Source organism: Tachysurus fulvidraco, chromosome 1 (assembly GCF_022655615.1).
Source record: "Tachysurus fulvidraco isolate hzauxx_2018 chromosome 1, HZAU_PFXX_2.0, whole genome shotgun sequence".
Classification (NCBI taxonomy): Eukaryota; Metazoa; Chordata; class Actinopteri; order Siluriformes; family Bagridae; genus Tachysurus; species Tachysurus fulvidraco.
The window spans coordinates 16,564,890-16,582,389 of NC_062518.1; the positions used below are offsets into that span (position 1 = coordinate 16,564,890).

Below are 17,500 nucleotides of genomic sequence, written 5' to 3' on the forward strand. Positions count from 1 at the left end.
TGTTCACTGGCGTGTTCACGCTGTAGGTTCACTGTGCGTGTTCACGATGCGTGTTCTCGCTGTGTGTTCGCCCATGTACAATGTGAATAAATTCAAATACACATTTTCCTTTCGAGAAACAACAACGTCACTTCTGGAAAAATCTTCACTTCTGAAGTCAAAGAAACTAGAAGTCGTGTAAAAAGTAAGAATCGGGATTGTGACCGAGGGTGAAAACACAAAACACAATAAAACTGTTTTTATGTTGCTGATACAAACACCGGCATCTGGTACCAAGATTTAAAAACAAACAAACAAAAAAGCTAACACCACCCCCACACACACGACCTGATACATTCAGATTATAATAAATATGGCAAATTCACCAGCTGAACATTCATGAGCCTCGTTTCTTCCCTCTTCACTAGTGACGTTGGTGAGAGATCGTTCACCAGGGAGCGTCACCTCACCTCACAACACGTTTTAATCCAGAAGCAGCATCATTGTTGTGTTATTTAATCTGGGATTATTTATTAGAATGTGGAGTTGTGTTGAGGATAAAAACGGTTCCCTTCATGTTAAACACTACTACAGCGGCGCATGTCTCCGTGTAAACACTTTCGCTTCTCTGGGGTTGTTTGTTGCTGTTAAAATAGTTTTTACAAATTATAAGCGTAATTTAAAATGATTTTTTTCTATGCTGCTAAAAAAAAAATCACATTTCTACTTTTAAAAATTGAATTTATTTTGGAATTCCACAAGAATCATCATGTTTTTAGTTAAACGCAAACTTTACTTAAAACAGTTAGAAAACTTATTTTTTCCCCCTACAGATTAAATACGGCTCACTTTTTTTTATGGTACGACTTTCTTAAAATGTTTTTAGTATCTTATTATTATTACTCAGTCTGTCTCAGGTGTCATCGGGCATCGAGGCAGGATACACCCTGGATGGAGTGCCAACCCATTGCAGGGCACACACACTCTCATTCACTCACACACTACGGACAATTTTCCAGAGATGTCAATCAACCTACCATGCATGTCTTGGGGGAGGAAACCGGAGTACCCGGAGGAAACCCCCGAGGCATGGGGAGAACATGCAAACTCCACACACACACAAGGTGGAGGCGGGAATCGAACCCCCAACCCTGGAGGTGTGATGCAAACGTGCTAACCACTAAGCCACCGTGCCCCCTTTATTATTATTATTATTATTATTATTATTATTATTATTGTGTGGATTCTGAAGGTAAAGTAGTTCCTGGATGCTAAAACTTTTAACCTGCAGCTTTTTTCATTTTTAAATTAAAAAAAAAAAAAAAATCTACAAGATAAAAATCTCAATTTCCCGTGTGAGGAACTGAGAGCCTGAGTGGAGGACTTTTCCCTCCTGACTTGAGGTCAGAAATTTCTGACATCCCACTTGAACACACTGTGTTACTCTGTTATATTTTAACATGGCACAGACTCGAGGTCAGAGGTCACACGCTATCAGGCGTGGAGAAACAGTACGAGAACATTTCACGAAAACAAAAAAAAAACAACAACAAAAAACCCGGTGAGCCGTCGAGAGAGAGAGAGCACGAAGAAAAGCTTTTTTTTAACAAACAAACAAACAAAAAAAAACACAACTTTCTGGCTGACGGCTAAGACGTTTTGGGTAAGTGGGGTGCGACGTTACGTTCACGCTAGCAGGCCGACGGGTAATTTTATTCATTAATATGCAAATAAGTGTGGTGCTGTAACGAGAATGATTAAATCACCTCGAATGAGTCCTCGTCCATTCAGTTCCTCGCTGGCAAATCAACGTTAGTTCCCATTTTGATGCAAATAAAACCCCACCCTCTCGACCTGTCCAATCAGAACGCTTATTAAGTGTTTGGAGAGATGAAGTAGCAGAGAATGTTGACAGAGCGCACGTAGCCAGAACAGCGAGCTTGCCTGTTTAGTGCATGACATTCATTTATGTTTAACCTGCTAGCTTTAGAAGCTGTTCATAGCTACTGCTGTTATTCGAACACCGGACAGGCCACGCCCACTGGCCAACGCTTGCTAGTGTGAACGTCCTCAGTTACAAAGCTTTGCACTTTATCTACCTATCAGAGCTCCGCCCCTAACGGACACGCTGACGCCGAGACACGTTAAACGCACTCACACAGACGGAGAGAAGACGACAGAGGAAAAGTAGCAGGAAAAGTTAAAGGAGAAAGTTTTCAAGCCCTTTGGTTGTTGTTTTTTGTCAGTTACTGAGCAGCTGCTTTGTTTTTCTCTCCATCAGTTTTGTGCTTCAGAGCCTCAATCACAGCCATCTCCTTCACCTCCTTCTTCTGGTTTCTCTCCTCAAACTCCAGCCTGACGGGACAAGAGAAAATAATGGGTGGAGTTAAGACCCACTGATTTTCAACTCAGAACATAAATACAACAGCTGTGTGATAACGTGACTGACACTGAGCTATACTATTACACACACACATACATACACACACACGTATACACACGTACACACACACACACACCCATACGTACACACGCACACATACGTACACACACATATACACACACACACATTTATACACACATTTATACACAACACACATACACACACACACACACACCTGTTAGCGATGATCCTCTGCACGATGTCATCAGTGGTGAGGTCGTTCTTGCTGTCCAGGGTCCTGAATATTCCTCGCTTTTTTGGCTCCTGTAAATCATAATTATAATGAGTCGTGAGTCATGTGACTACAGCTGAGCAAAATATAAAAACAAATAACACGCGAGTCTTTATTTCAAACAGGTTTCCTGCTTAAAGTGTCACTGAACCCCTTATTAAGCTGTAATAACACCGGGTCATTTGCACTCACAGCGTAGGGGTCAGATCCATCCTTATCTGGGAAAACCTCAGTTTTTCCGTGACACACCATGTCGACCTGCGGAGAGACGACCAATCAGCAAGTCACGTTCATGCCGATCATCCATCAGTCATGTTGTAACCACGTCACCTTCGGATTTTAGTCATTCTGTTGTGCTTGAAAGCAAGCTGGAGTTTACTGACCTTAAAGTGGTCCAGGAGGTCTTTACCTACGGTGTACGGTGCCCCAATCACCACTTCTGACACGTACTGAAAAACAAACAACAGTATCACAATTTAGCAAACAGTTTTTACTTCCTGTTAGAAAAACCTGTCAGTGTTCCGTTTGAGACGACATTAACCCTTTTAAAACTCGTGTAGGACGTCATTTGGGACACGGCTGTGATTAGTGTGTAACTAACACTAGTATAGTAAATAACACTTGCTTTAAACTACACAGAAACGTGGTTGGAAAAAACGTCGATCATAAATTAACGCTGCTGTTAGATACGTTTCATTTTAGTGCAAAATACCGGAAGTGCTTAAGAGAACTGGAAGAGAACCGAGATGCCGAATTTCTGAGTGACTCCTGAGAAGCTTTCCGGATCTCTTTACAGACAGTACAGTGTGCACACAGCGAGTCATTCCAGACATTTCTGCTTGTCCTTTCTTCTTTCCAATCCCAGTGCTCTTCATTTTCTCCTGCTCTCGAACACCAGTGTAACCTACCCCCCTCCCCACCCCCCGTGATGAACACACTGGTCCATTGTCCTGAGGAATGTGTGTGATGGCAGAAAGGGGACGAGCCGAGACGAGATGCGAGCGCAAGCCAATTAACGGAGCCGATTAAAGAGACAGTGAGATGCGACTAAACGACTGATTATACAGATATACAGACTGCACAGGAAGCTGACTGAATGACGCGGTGTTTATACACACACACACTAGAATATAAGCATTGGACCGCAAGCCAAAACAGATTCTATATCGTTTAACCAAAACTAGTCTGAGAGAAATAGTGCTAGTCTGAGTGTGTGTGTGTGTGTGTGTGGTCTCACCCGACAAGCCAACACACTCAGAGTTCTCTCATGGATGTTCATGATTGGGTAGTTCTTCCCTTTGTAGCGGTTCACTTCCTGTAACACACATCACCCAATTTCTAACAACTTAGTTTACAAACACACACACAGAGACACACAAAATCTAATTCTTTTATAACTGAGTCCAGAGTGGACCGATGTGAGTGAAGAGAGTTTTTATGTTCAATATGCACTGTATTGTGAACTAGGATGCTTCAGTTTGGACAAATTCCCTTCACACACCTGGTCAAAGTGCAGCCCAACGATGATGTAGGGTCTCTCAGCTTGTTTGAATACCGTCTCTAAGAAGTCCAGGTGGCCGATGTCTACCAGTCAGAGAGGATTAAGGCTCACACACACACACACACACACACACACACACCTCTGCTTTATAATTCAGTGCTAATGAGGTCACACCCTGCTATTTAAAACAGCTCAACGTATAGGCCACTTAATTACTAAAACGTCTGTGTGTGGTTTGGGGCACACCCAGAATGCACCGCTAAGAGTAAATTTGACTACGACTAATTAAAAAGTGGGGCGTGTCATTTGGGTGTAGGAGTGTCAAGTGACCACAAGATTGTTTGTTGGTTTGGGACACGCCCACAGTGGACTGCTGATGGTGATCAGAGTGTGTTGGTTTGGGACATGTCCTCAGTGGACTGCTGATGGTGAGTTGTTTGTGATGGTGATTCTGTGGTCTGTATTGCAAGCAAGGCCACGGTGAAAGCACTAATTAAGTATCAGGTGTAGCTGGAATCTTTAACCGGAGCTGTACCGTATGGTCAGCGAGCGGTCAGAAGGATACGGAAGAGGTCGAACGCTCCGGCTACGTAAATGATGGTGTCTCCGGGCTGCGGCTCTTTACCAGACGCAAACTGGATGATCTTCTGAGACGTCTGGAGGAACTGAGACACACCGGTCCAGGGACTATGGCCTTTAGGACCCTGAAGAGGACAAACGCACGTTTATTACCGAACAAGCACAAACGAGTGAGTTTTAGATTCCAAAATGTTTGTTTTTACAAATAACAGATCACTACATAGAGCTAAAAAATGCAGAGAGAACAGTGACTGCAGCTCACACATGACCCCTAGTGACCACTATGCATATAGACACACAGCTCAGCGTCAGATAGAGACAGAGAGACAGATTCACCTTTCCAAAGTTATCTGCATGCTGCTTGTAATCAGAGTTATTCTGTAGGGAACAAAACAAAAACAATTGTGAGAGCGAGAGAGAGAGAGAGAGAGAGAGAGAGAGAAAGAGAGAAAGAGAGAAAGAGAGAAAGAGAAGGTCAAGTGTATTTCACCTCTAACGTCTCAGTGTAATCGGTATGAGAGTTAAAATAAACACACACACCATGTTGGTATGATGAGCTTTAGTCATCAACAGCATGCGTCCCACAAGGTCAGTTGTGGACACACCTTGGGTGCGTTTGCATTCCCTGTGGAGTAGAAACACACACACACACACCAGTCATGAGCTTGTACAACCTTCATCATCGTACTGCATTTAAACACCTGTGGTGTGTGCGTGTGTGTCTGTGTGTGTTTGAGACACCTCACCTGTACCGATCTGCATGTTTCACCTCCTCATACGTGTCCTTTCCATCCGCTGTTAACGTGATATCATCTGACAAAACACACACACACACACACACACACACACACACACTTCATTTCTGAGCAACTTGAATTAGTTTTTCCAGTAAACATATTTTTAGTATGTAATTATGTGAATCGTTTCACACCGTGTGTGTATGTGTGTGTGTGTGTGTGGTGCTCTAATAACGCACCGCACATTACAGTGTAAACAGGTCAGTAAACACTGATGAAATTAAACACAAACAAGTGTGTTAATGATCACGAGAGAAGGTTAAGTGTGTTTAGGAATTATAAGGCTTTTAATGATATCAGTGAGGCCACCGTTCCTGTGTCTGATGCGATGCGTGTGTGTTTGATCTGAGCTTTCTGATTGGACACGCTGTTGTTTTTGGCATCAGACTCTCACCTCCGTGCACACAGAAATCACAGTTGTACTTGTCGAGGATCTCCAGCGTGGTGACGTACGGTGCTCCCTCTGCGACCTCATCCACCCACTTTATGGCTCGCACCATCTTATAGCGCTCCTCCTGAGTGAACACAGGTGGACCTTTGTGCTTCGCTATCTCTTCTGACACACACACAAACACACACACAAACACACACACAAACACATACACACACAAAACGTGTAAAAAGTGTATTAATAAAGCATGTGAAAGTGTAAAAACAAGCCCCGTTCTTACCGTCTGTGTGAACTCCAACCACGAGGTAATCACCCATCGCCTTTGCCTGCCGCAACTGGTTTGAGTGACCATAATGCACCATGTCATAGCTGAGAGAGAGGGAGAGAGAGGGAAAGAGAGAGAGAGTGAGTTACAGTCACAATCAGTTACAGTCACAGTCAGTTAACGTCACAGTTACAGACACAGACACAGTTACAGACAGTTAGAGTTACGGACACAGTTACAGACACAGACACAGTTACAGTCACAGTTACGGTCACAGACACAGTTACAGTCACAGACACACAGTTACAGACAGAGTTACAGACAGTTAGAGTTACAGACACAGTTACAGTCACAGACACAGTTACAGTCACACAGTTACAGACACACAGTTAGTCACAGACACATTTACAGACACAGTTAGTCAAACAGTTAGAATTACAGACACAGTCCCAGTAAAAGTCAGAGTTACAGACACACAGTTACAGTCAGAGTTACAGACACACAGTTACAGTCACACAGTTACAGTCACAGACACAGTTACAGTCACAAACACAGTTAGTCACACAGTTAGAGTTACAGACACAGACACAGTAAAAGTCAGAGTTACAGACACCGTTACAGTCACAGGTCTGTAACATTTATTAACGTTGTTGTTTGTTGTGAAGAGTTACACAGATTTGTTTATTTAACATTTATTATTTTGTCACTAAATGTAACTCACACAACATAAAACACCTCTAACTGTCTTTAATGCCGCACTGTGTGTTGTATAAAGTTCACTGCAAAAGTTTACATCTATTTATTTATTTATTTATGCTAAAAAAAAACTCAATGAAACGTGAAACCCGCTCCTGGCGGTGCGTGCAGCAGAGGGACCAATCCCAATCCGACTTTCCCTTTAAACCACACTTACACTAGATAGGATGTAACAGCTTGTTCCCTATTTAGTGCTCTAATGTAGGGCGCTAAGCTGTATTTGGAACACAACCCGAAAGTTAGCTAACTGCTAACCGGGACACTTAGACCTCTAGTTTCTTTATGCGCTTTATTACATTGTGTATTATAAACGTTTGGCTATCTAATGTATTAAGTGATGTTTTCTGAGTATGTTTGTTGTTTGTGTGTAATATTTCTGAGGTAAATGCACGTACCAGCCGTCACACCACACGCGCACTAACCGCTTCCTTTTCTCCGCTCCCGCACTTCCGGCCTCCGGAGCGCCGTGATGTCCGTTTTTAATCATCGTCAAAACCACAGTCGACTCTATAAAATCGCGTGGAGGCGAAACCGGTGGGTTTGTGTACGCGCGTGTGTGTGTGTGTGTGTGTGTGTGTGTGTGTGTGTGTGTGTGTGTGTGTGTGTGTAAAAGGATGACGTAACTGAGCCGACGCCTCCTTACGTCGCGCGAAGGACGTCGTCACCTAGTTACGTCAGATTTAGCCGAACGGAATCGGAATCGATTCAAACTCAGAATCGAATCAGGATTGAATCAGAATCAAAATATAAAGAAGATGAAGAATTTGTTTTCTGTTTAACAGTCTTTAATGTTTTTAAGTGTAATCTTCTGTTTGTATTATTTTTACTTAAGAATCTTTTTTTAACCCATTCTACTGAATGAGGCCATAAATCATGCTGTGAGTACGTGTGTGTCTGTCTCTCTGTGTGTGTGTATGTGTTTGTGTGTGTTTGTGTGTCCTTCTGAAGTCGCTCTGCGCATTTCCTTCTCATGGCCTTATACATGCCTCTAATGTACACAACCTTAAAGCAACAATCTAATGAAAACAAAGCCAAAAAATGAACATGAAGTTTATTTTATTTTGTAGAGCAGGGCACAATTTTTGATACTACATTTTCTCTCTCAATCCCTAAACCTGAGAGTTTGGATATAGTTTACCTGAGTTTCAGAACCATTTTATAAATAGTAAGCATTAAAAATAGCATAAATCTATAGAAAAATACTTCTTTTTCATACCCTTGACTTTTTAGCACAAATAAATCCGTGGCAAATAAATAATCACAGTACAAACAATTGACGGTGAAATATATATGGCTTTTGGTTTCCTGTGTTGTATCAGCTCTGGCTAAAGACTATAACTTTGCCGTGATTTGGAGATTTTCAAGGTGAAGAACAACATCCTAAACGTTCATTCCAGGAACAGGAAGCACTTTATCTTTCTCCGAGACTTCAGTGTCTCTTGCCGCTGTAAAAGAAGGAAACGACTATTAACGTTAATGCAGTTTGCTGCCAAAATTTGAAGCAGGAACTGATGAAGACGATGATAATATGCTTCGTTAAATTATCAATAGTAATAGTTGATGTTTTCCTTTCTTGCTGACAAGCTGTAAAATACGTAGTGCATGATGATTATAATGATTTAAGCCGATACATAAATGTATTACACAGCTGATGCTTGTTGTGTTTCCATATCATTATTCTTCCTTTCTGTCATTTTATAGACACGCCAATTTCCTTTCACTTCACCCACAAAACCCCATTAAATGTGATATTCGTCCAGCGCATCTAGTAGATCATGAAGTGCTGTGAAAATACAAACAAATACAAAGTTAACGCTAGTGTAAACACCATTTATTCCTGGTGATGAGGATGAAGCTGGGCCTTGAATTTGCGGTGCTGCTTTTAGACACGTCTGTAAAAAACGCTGTTTAAGTGTCAGGCTTTAACGTTCACTTCATTCATTCATTCATTCATTCATTTTCTACCACTTATTCGAACTTCACGGGTCACGGGGAGCCTGTGCCTATATCAGGCGTCATCGGGCATCGAGGCAGGATACACCCTGGACGGAGTGCCAACCCATCGCAGGGCACACACACTCTCATTCACTCACACATTCACACACTACGGACAATTTTCCAGAGATGCCAATCAACCTACCATGCATGTCTTTGGACCAGGGGAGGAAACCGGTGGACATGCAAACTCCACACCCACCCAATTTTTACGTGTTTGTAGTTTGTATAACTCAGCTTTCAAGTGCACTATTAAGTGAGGTCATGACCATAACAGCTAATGTAGAACTTTAGTTCGATTTATGTATTTACACGAATGACGACATGACAATACTCGACGACGTAAGCGTCACGTTTGCGTGCTTCGTGCTGGTTAAAGACGTTACCTCGCCGATGACTGCGAGCTCATGACCCACTGCAGGTAGTCCTTAGCGGCTATGCTGTCCAGCACCTTGTTGACGTCGCTGGTAAAGCTGCCGTCCACGTGTCTCCTGTGTAACGCGTCTACGCGTCTCGTCTCGACAGCGCTGAACATGAACACAACACAAGCATCGTCACGGGGACACTACGTCGTTTCACACATAGCATGTCGCAAATTGTGCCTTGTGTTGGTCACATAGGACACCAAGCTACCATTTATTTGCTAGCACAGAAGTCCAAGTTTGCGCTGATCTTATTATGCTAATTCAGTGTGGGAGAAGGATTTGTGCACAATATTTAAAGCAAAGAAAAAAAGGTTTTTTTGTTATGCAAAATTAAGCTATTATCTATAGATTTTTTTCTACAATAACTCAAAAATGAGTGCTTGTAAATTCAGCAAAGGATCAAAAAGGAACCCTAGCATTCGCGCTACATTAGCATCCGTGATAAAAGCTACACTCGCCATGCTATAAACACAATCCCAAATAACGCTTTTTATCGTAGCTTCAGCTATCGATAAAATAGACGTCTTTTCTCACTTTCTCCTGCCAAAAAAGAAACGTTTCTAACATGCAAAAAAATTGTACATCTTCTTAAATCTCTGAACCTTTAGTTTTAAGGGGACATTTATGTATGTTAGCTGGCATGGCAGACGCTTCTGAAATAAGCGAGCGAGCACGAACAAAAATACAACTAGTAGCATTTTTTCACATTAGGGCTTAAAAACAAAAATGCTAAAAAAGAAAATGCACTTTTTTAGTATTAAGAAAAAAAGTGTATCTATACTACCGTTATTGCTAATACGCTAATGTGTCCTTGTGTAGTGTAACGCCAAACATCTACACACATTCTAGTGAGAAATCCCTGTTCATGCTCATGAGATATGTAACTGTGCTGAGTAGCTAATCCAGGTGTAGAGGTGTGTGTGTGTGTGTGTGTGTGTGAGTGTGTGTGTGTGTGTGTTAGTACAAAGATTTCCATAAGCTAAGACACCCAGAAGGCAGATTGCTGGTTTGGGAGTGCGCACGTGCCCATTAGTGATTAGTAGCTTTTTCCTGTTAATCAGTGTCTTTATGCTAATTAGCACTAACCGGTGTATTTTTCCCTTTAAAGCGTACATGTGTTAGTGTGAACATACACACATAGCAAAAGACTCCCAAACACCAGACACCCGAAGAGCAAATCAGCAGCTTTTACACCTTAAAAAAAAGCAAAAGCTTTGTTTCACCGCAAAAGCTCCAAAAGCCAAAGAGATGAGTAGCAGAGTTAATTCAGCGTGATTTATTAGCAAGGTCACTTCTTAGCAAGGGGTTAGGACAGGGTCATTAAAATCAGACAAGACCAAAAAGCAAAAAAAAAAAAAAAGAAGAAGAAGAAGAAGTGGAATAGAAGATAAACATATAAATGAAGCATAAGGGTTTATTTTGTTATAAATCTCTGTCTCTCTGTATGTGTTTCTCCATAAGGCACTGTAGGTGAGGTTGCCATGGTGATGAAGGAGGCGATGCCTACTCTGGTTTGGGCTGCCCGCTTTTCAGCCAGGTGATGAAGTCTTTCGCCGCCTGGTCCTGCAGGTACGAGCTGACGTCACTGGTGTAGGTGCCGTCCGCGTGGCGCCGCGCAGGTCCGCTGTCAGCACAGAAAAACACACACTTTAATATCCATATCAACGCTTATATGGAGCGGATAAAAGGTAAGACGACAGGAATAAAGGACAGGAAGCGATTTATGACGCGGTCGCTGAGTGACGTAGGGTGTCTCCAGCCCCCCTGTGTGTGATCTCAGCCACCCTAATACTATAAGTATAAATTTTACTTTTAAAAATAAACAATAAAAATGAGGTTAAAATGCAGGACATGTCGTCGATGGGGAAAAAAAATTATTTATCAGTTTGATCCAAGAGCGAATTTTTTTTACTTTGCTTTTACGCGCGTGCGTTGTAGTCTTTCAAAAGAGCGTCTTCAGCTGTCTGCTTTATGTGAACGGAGAAGCACGGGTACGCGCAGCGTGCACGCGCAGCCAGAGCTGGAGGCGTTTATCTATAAAGTTAGTAGGCGGAAAGATGCAAAGACGGCACCGAAAGCAGTGAAATGTCACTATTCTTATTACCAGAGTTGTAAACAAAATATTAATGCAAACAATCCATTCAATACTAAATAAAAATAACATTTATTGATTTGGTCTTTGTCTTAATATTTTTTTTTATTAATGACTGCATTCATTGGACACACTGTTTGTAGAGAATGCACACATACATTAACTGATTTGATTCAAGACTGGCATCATTACATCATGCATAAAATTTTGGTGTCCACTTTTGCCATTTTTAATAATACCATAACTTTTGGCTTACTATGTAGTCATATAATATATAATATAAAACTCTTCTTGTTTTTAATTCTCACCGAGGGCTAAAACCCCCTAAAGATGAAACCCTAGAACCGCCCCTGCTTTATACACAACACTATATAACACTATTTCTAAAAACCTAACGGAACAAGTTGTACATTCAACGTTTATTTAATTTATTTGGTCGTTTTTAACCTCTATTACAATTCTCAAATCTGATTGGTCAGAATCTGTCCATACATTCATCAGCTCAGCTTTAATTCCAGCAGTAATTTACGTCAATAAATCTTTAAGAAGCAAATCCATCATTGCCTTTTTTAATGAATAAAAAACTGCACATATTTTATAATTTAAGTTTCTCAGTATAATATTTATAATAATATAATAAATTGTAGGAATGTGAAAAAAGGATCAAATAAAAATATACTGATCCAAGGTGCACAATAATGTCACCATTCTTTCGCTAAATATACACCAAAAAGGGAACTAGGTTTTTTTAACTCGGTGTACACATTTAAAATGAATATTAAATATAACATCTCACTCACCCGCTCCTCTTGGAGTTCATGAGCCACTGGACAAAGTCCTGCGCCCTCCTTGTCTCCAGATATTTACTGTAGTCATTAGAGAAAGTTCCCTCTGAATGTCTCCTCACTCGCATCATGTCTTTCCTCTCATCCAGGACGCTTGCGTCTGTCTCCGAGCTGTAAACACACACCTGACCGTAAGACACTGAGACACTCGGCTTCAGGATCTGTTTAATCCTGTTTAAAACTTACTTTAAAATGTCTTAAAGCAAAGAAGACACGAAAGCAAAAAGTCTTTAATAGTAAAATTCATTCATTCATTCATTCATCCATTCATTCGTTCATTCATTTTCTACCACTTATCCGAACTTCTCGGGTCACGGGGAGCCTGTGCCTATCTCAGGCGTCATCGGGCATCGAGGCAGGATACACCCTGGACGGAGTGCCAACCCATCACAGGGCACACACACACTCTCATTCACTCACACACTCACACACTACGGACAATTTTCCAGAGATGCCAATCAACCTACCATGCATGTCTTTGGACCGGGGAGGAAACTGGAGTACCCGGAGGAAACCCCCGAGGCACGGGGAGAACATGCAAACTCCACACACACACAAGGCAGAGGCGGGAATCGAACCCCCAACCCTGGAGGTGTGAGGCAAATGTGCTAACCACTAAGCCACCGTGCCCCCCATAGTAAAATTTGACTAGCTAATTTAACTAACACGATTTGGGGCAAAAAGAAATTCTACCAAGTACATTTTCGCCTGTAATTCCGTTATCATCTCATTTTCACAACAGAGTTCTACAGAAAATTCATTACACCGTTACAGCTTAATGTCGCTCGGAAGCCTCACGCGTCTCTCACATTGTGTAGATCAGATAATAGATCAGATTATAGATCAGATCAACCCTATGAAATACACATTAATATAAAGGTTTAGAGTCCCTTGTTCTTTTCTTTTGTATAGAATTCATAAACAAATTGAAGATTTTTTTCTAGTCCAAATGACTTCAACTACTACTTTCAATATATTATTCTTCACTTCAGCTTAGAAGAAAGATTTAAGCCAATGAACTTTCTTTAACGTAAAAAAAAAAAAAAACAACCCTGTGGTTTTCTGATTCAGATTCATCTGATTCTGACTCTGACTCTTTTGACTCTTCTGTGTCTCACCTGGTCGTGTCGTCTTGTAGCGGCAGCTCCAGGCTGCTCTGGATGAGGACGAGGAGCAGAATGAGACCGGCGCTGAAGTGCGTGCCTTTCATCTTGAACACCTGCCCCCCCACACACACACAAACACACACACACACACACACACACACACACACACACACACACACACACACACACACACACACCAAATTGGAGACCTTGTTTTCCAAGCCCACTGCCAAGTTCCAGGTTCTTTTCTTCTTCTTTTCTTCTTCTTGTCTGTGTGTGTGTGTGTGTGTGTGTGTGTGTGTGTGTGTGTGTGTGTGTGTGTGTGTGAGGTCAGCATTACTCACCAGTGTGGAGACAAGCCTGCGTGCACGTGTGTGTAAGCTCTGTGGTCCTTCTTGCTTTCAATTCTGACTTTTCTTTCTTCTGCCTCCCTCTTTTATAGTGGTATCAGACAACCCCCTTCATTCACCCCACACACACACACACACACACACACACACTATACGTGCAGTGGTGCACGCTCTGAGCTCATTCATTAGTCCCAATCCATTAACCTGCTCTTAGCTGTCGAACCGAGACCAGCGTCTGTGTTTGCTTAAGCTGGAAGAAAGGACGTGTCTCTGTGAGGTGTCGGAAAGCATCCTGGCAAATAAAGAGAGTGAAAAAAACAACGGCGTGCTACTGTACACACTCACACACTGACTGCTAGCACCGATTAGGCCTCATCGGCCTGTTTTTTTATCCCCGAGAGCCCCTAATTCTGTGAAGACGACTAAGTTCATCAGCGTCACGATAACTAGCTAACGTTTTTACCATGACGTAGCGCAGACCGAGTTTAAGCCCGATACCTTAGCGAGCGGATAACGGTCACACACCTACTGTAAGCCTGCTCTGTAGGACACACACAGCCATGTCACTGTGTTCCTCACAGTAAAGAGCAGAGATAACCAACCCAAAATCATAAGAATTATTCATCACATGACATTTTACACGACGCCACAGTTCACCTGTTTAAACATCCAGAATATTGTGTTTCTAACATTTATAGTTGTTTCATCTGTTTAGGAGAGCCGGCTGTTACTACGGCAACAATGTCATATTCACGTAACAAGCATTTTCACACACACATATACACACACATACACACACACACATATACACACACACATACACATACACACACACACACACACACACACCCATATACACACACAGACACATACACACACAGACACATACACACCCATATACACACACAGTACACACACACACTTAAGCTAATTCACTCGTAGCTTCTTTACGTTCTCAAAATAATTCACACAATGAAAAAGTAATAGTCCAAACATTTGAAGTTTTATTGCAAAATACATCAAATACTTTCATGAATTTACAGTAAATACTTTCTTTTCTTTTTAAAAACAAATGTAAAAAATTGAATGATTTTTTCAGTCCGCGGTGTTTAATATCGACCTGATTGGAACTGAAATAAAAGACACACACACTGTTAAAGTAAAGCTGCTCAGAGGAAATCATCTTTGTTTAGTCGTTAAAGCAGGAAGGAAACTTCAGTGCCCCGAATCACAAAACATTCTAAAATAGAATGATCCAATAAAATCATACCTGAAGATACATGAAACTGAGAACAGACCAGCAGCTCCGCGGTTTGTTAAATAAAGCAATACAATCGTTTAAAAAAAAGTTTGAATAGGAACCGTCTAACTAATGAACTGTTCTTAACAAACTTTCATTTCAGTCGTGAAAACATCCGCATCCAACTTTTAAGAAGTAAAAAAAAAAAAAAATTTGGAAAATACTCTAAGAATTTACAGGGAGAATAAAAACATATAGCATAAAATGTCACAGCTTTAGAAAGATTTCAGGCTCAAATACTTTGTTATGTGTTTTATTTTTTATGTAAAGTCGCTTTCACATTGTAAAGTTTCAAAACGTTCCGAGTTTCAGCCTCAGATTCACGGCGAAATTTAAAGAGCGACGCTAAAAGCGGTGTGAAGGAATATTAGCATCCAACCCCATTGCTAAGCAACGAAACGAGCTGCCAGGAATCGGTCAGGTCGTGCGGTCAAGTGTCGCTTTAATTTAAACGATCAAGTAATTTAAACGATCGAGTCGGTGAAAAGCAGAAGCTGCTGCAGCATCAGTCTGAATTAAAAAAAAATAAAAATCATTTACACCTGGATTAAAAAAAAAAACCTGCAATAGCAAATATATAGAGTAGCAGCTGGAAAAAACTTGGTTTGGTGAGTTGAGAAAGATGTTTGAATTCCGGGAAGTGAGTCACGTGTCGAACGTGACGTCTCCAGGCGCAAATCACGCAAAGCACTTCTGCAGGAAGTGACTCATGTGGGTATAGACGTGCTCATTGGCCGACCCTCCGAGACCGTGATCTTCATCTGTGTACCACTGAGAGAAGAGGAAGAGGAAGAGAGACGTGACGTGAGGGAGAGAAACAGTAACACAGCTGCAACTTGACAGATTTAGTGTGCTGTTACTCATGGACTCCACATATACATGGGTCCGTGTGTTTAGATTAGGAAATGTGTGTGTGTGTGTGTGTGTGTGTGTGTGTGAGTGTGTGAGTGTGAATGATGTACAGCGGAGTCCAAAAGTCTGTTTCAATTGACCTGATGTCACCTTCGTACACATGCCCACGCCATTAAAGCAAAATAAGGACTTTCTGTCCGAATCAAGCGGTTTCACAACCTCCGATCGAATCCGATCAAAAAACGTAAAAACGCTGCACGACTATCGCACGTTTCAGACTTTAAGACCCCGCCGGAAACATCCGGTTCGTTAACTAAACTGTGGTGTTTACCATCGACTCAAAATCCACTTGCTGGTTGACGAGAGCTTTGGAGATCTGCGCTGCCTGCTGGAAGTGAACGTTATCTGGAAAGAAACACACACAATGTTAATCGGATACATAACACACGTGTGTAATGTGCGTCTTGCGTCTAATGTTTAATCCAGACGCACAATTCTGGAGTCTGGTTTGAAATTTGAAGCTTTGAAGAATTTAAAAAGAAGACATTTTTGTTTCCGTGTCGATATAAAAACCCCACGAGAGTCAGATCGTTGTCGTCGTCGTGACGTTTGTGCGTCAACTCCTACGATTTGTGTTCGGATGTGTTTTAGCGTGTTTTCTGCTCCACTTGAGCTTCTTTGTGTTCTTTTAGCTCTCGCTGTTGTTCAAACACCAGAGCCATAAACTCCAGTTTGGGGGTTTAAAGGCAAAAGGCGGCTGTAGAAGGTGTAGATTGAGGAATGTGGCTGCTGTACGTCGTTGTGTAGCTAAGAGTAAAAGCGCTGCTGTATTCAGGAGGCCGACGGGAAACGACTCATTATACCTGAGTTCCAAGAACTTTTTCATCCTATACGGATCCGTTCGACTATGGGGGAAGGGGGGGTGGGGGGTTTACAGCTAGCTACCTAACACTCGCACACACACACACACACACACTCACACACACACACACACACACACACACACACACACACACACACACACTCGCACACGCACACAGTGCACTTACAATATTAACAATCCTGAGGAGTAAACAGGAGCTCACAGATCATTCTATCACACTGCTAAGTTGCAGAAAACGTCCAGTTCCCGTGACTACGGCAATACATGGACGAGTGTGTGTGTGTGTGTGTGTGTGTGTGTGTGTGTGTGTGTGTGTGTGTGTGTGTATGATATTTTATCATGTCCCACTGAAAAGATCAGCTAATTAATGGTCTAAAGAGCTTACATGGAATAAAACCTGTGTGTGAGTAATTTTGTGTCTTTGTATATATATGTTTGTGTGTGTGCTTATGTGTGTGTGTTCCTGTGTGTGTATGTGTGTATATGTTTGCGTGTGTGCTTATGTGTGTGTTCCTGTGTGTGTATTTGTGTATATGCTTGTGTGTGCTTATGTGTGTGTTCCTGTGTGTGTCTGTGTGTGTGTGTGTGTGTGTGTGTGTGTGTGTGTGTGTGTGTGTATATATGTTTGTGTGTGTGTTCCTTTGTGTGTGTGTGTGTGTGTGTGTGTGTGTATATATATATTTATATATGTGTGTGTGTACATGTTTGT

At 41.7% G+C, this 17,500-nt stretch overlaps 3 protein-coding genes and 1 long non-coding RNA gene across 5 annotated transcripts in view; 1 reads left to right on the forward strand and 3 right to left on the reverse strand.

Annotated features, from left to right (window-relative positions):
• pcyt2 (phosphate cytidylyltransferase 2, ethanolamine) overlaps positions 1 to 7,578 on the reverse strand; it is a 7,849-nt gene extending 271 nt beyond the window's left edge. Inside the window, exons 1-13 of one of the 2 annotated variants that reach the window (XM_027160832.2) lie at positions 7,339 to 7,578; positions 6,203 to 6,291; positions 5,926 to 6,087; positions 5,481 to 5,547; positions 5,275 to 5,359; positions 5,071 to 5,112; positions 4,721 to 4,859; positions 4,156 to 4,238; positions 3,892 to 3,969; positions 3,038 to 3,103; positions 2,847 to 2,912; positions 2,598 to 2,686; positions 1 to 2,334 (exon numbers count right to left, since the gene is read on the reverse strand). The exon at positions 1 to 2,334 is cut by the window's left edge and continues 271 nt beyond it. In XM_027160832.2, the coding sequence (XP_027016633.1) occupies positions 2,226 to 2,334; positions 2,598 to 2,686; positions 2,847 to 2,912; positions 3,038 to 3,103; positions 3,892 to 3,969; positions 4,156 to 4,238; positions 4,721 to 4,859; positions 5,071 to 5,112; positions 5,275 to 5,359; positions 5,481 to 5,547; positions 5,926 to 6,087; positions 6,203 to 6,291; positions 7,339 to 7,430 (1,167 nt within the window). In that variant the 5' untranslated portion in view covers positions 7,431 to 7,578 and the 3' untranslated portion in view covers positions 1 to 2,225. The remainder of the gene's footprint in view (positions 2,335 to 2,597; positions 2,687 to 2,846; positions 2,913 to 3,037; positions 3,104 to 3,891; positions 3,970 to 4,155; positions 4,239 to 4,720; positions 4,860 to 5,070; positions 5,113 to 5,274; positions 5,360 to 5,480; positions 5,548 to 5,925; positions 6,088 to 6,202; positions 6,292 to 7,338) is intronic. The other variant, XM_027160833.2, reaches the window with a different exon arrangement.
• LOC125145348 lies at positions 7,413 to 10,729 on the forward strand. Its single transcript, XR_007143713.1, has 2 exons — positions 7,413 to 7,549; positions 10,278 to 10,729. It is a non-coding gene; the product is annotated as an uncharacterized LOC125145348 (long non-coding RNA).
• gcga (glucagon a) lies at positions 7,983 to 13,905 on the reverse strand. Its single transcript, XM_027160838.2, has 6 exons — positions 13,751 to 13,905; positions 13,419 to 13,519; positions 12,256 to 12,411; positions 10,871 to 10,987; positions 9,325 to 9,465; positions 7,983 to 8,388 (listed from the first exon to the last, which is right to left on the reverse strand). The coding sequence occupies exons 2-6, from the start codon at positions 13,508 to 13,510 to the stop codon at positions 8,373 to 8,375; spliced, it is 522 nt and encodes a 173-aa protein (XP_027016639.1). The 5' UTR covers positions 13,511 to 13,519; positions 13,751 to 13,905; the 3' UTR covers positions 7,983 to 8,372.
• Positions 13,906 to 14,740: 835 nt separating this feature from the next.
• Positions 14,741 to 17,500, reverse strand: part of dpp4 (dipeptidyl-peptidase 4) — a 16,025-nt gene continuing 13,265 nt past the window's right edge. Inside the window, exons 25-26 of the mRNA XM_027160851.2 lie at positions 16,240 to 16,313; positions 14,741 to 15,827 (exon numbers count right to left, since the gene is read on the reverse strand). Of these exons, the coding sequence (XP_027016652.1) occupies positions 15,735 to 15,827; positions 16,240 to 16,313 (167 nt within the window). The 3' untranslated portion in view covers positions 14,741 to 15,734. The remainder of the gene's footprint in view (positions 15,828 to 16,239; positions 16,314 to 17,500) is intronic.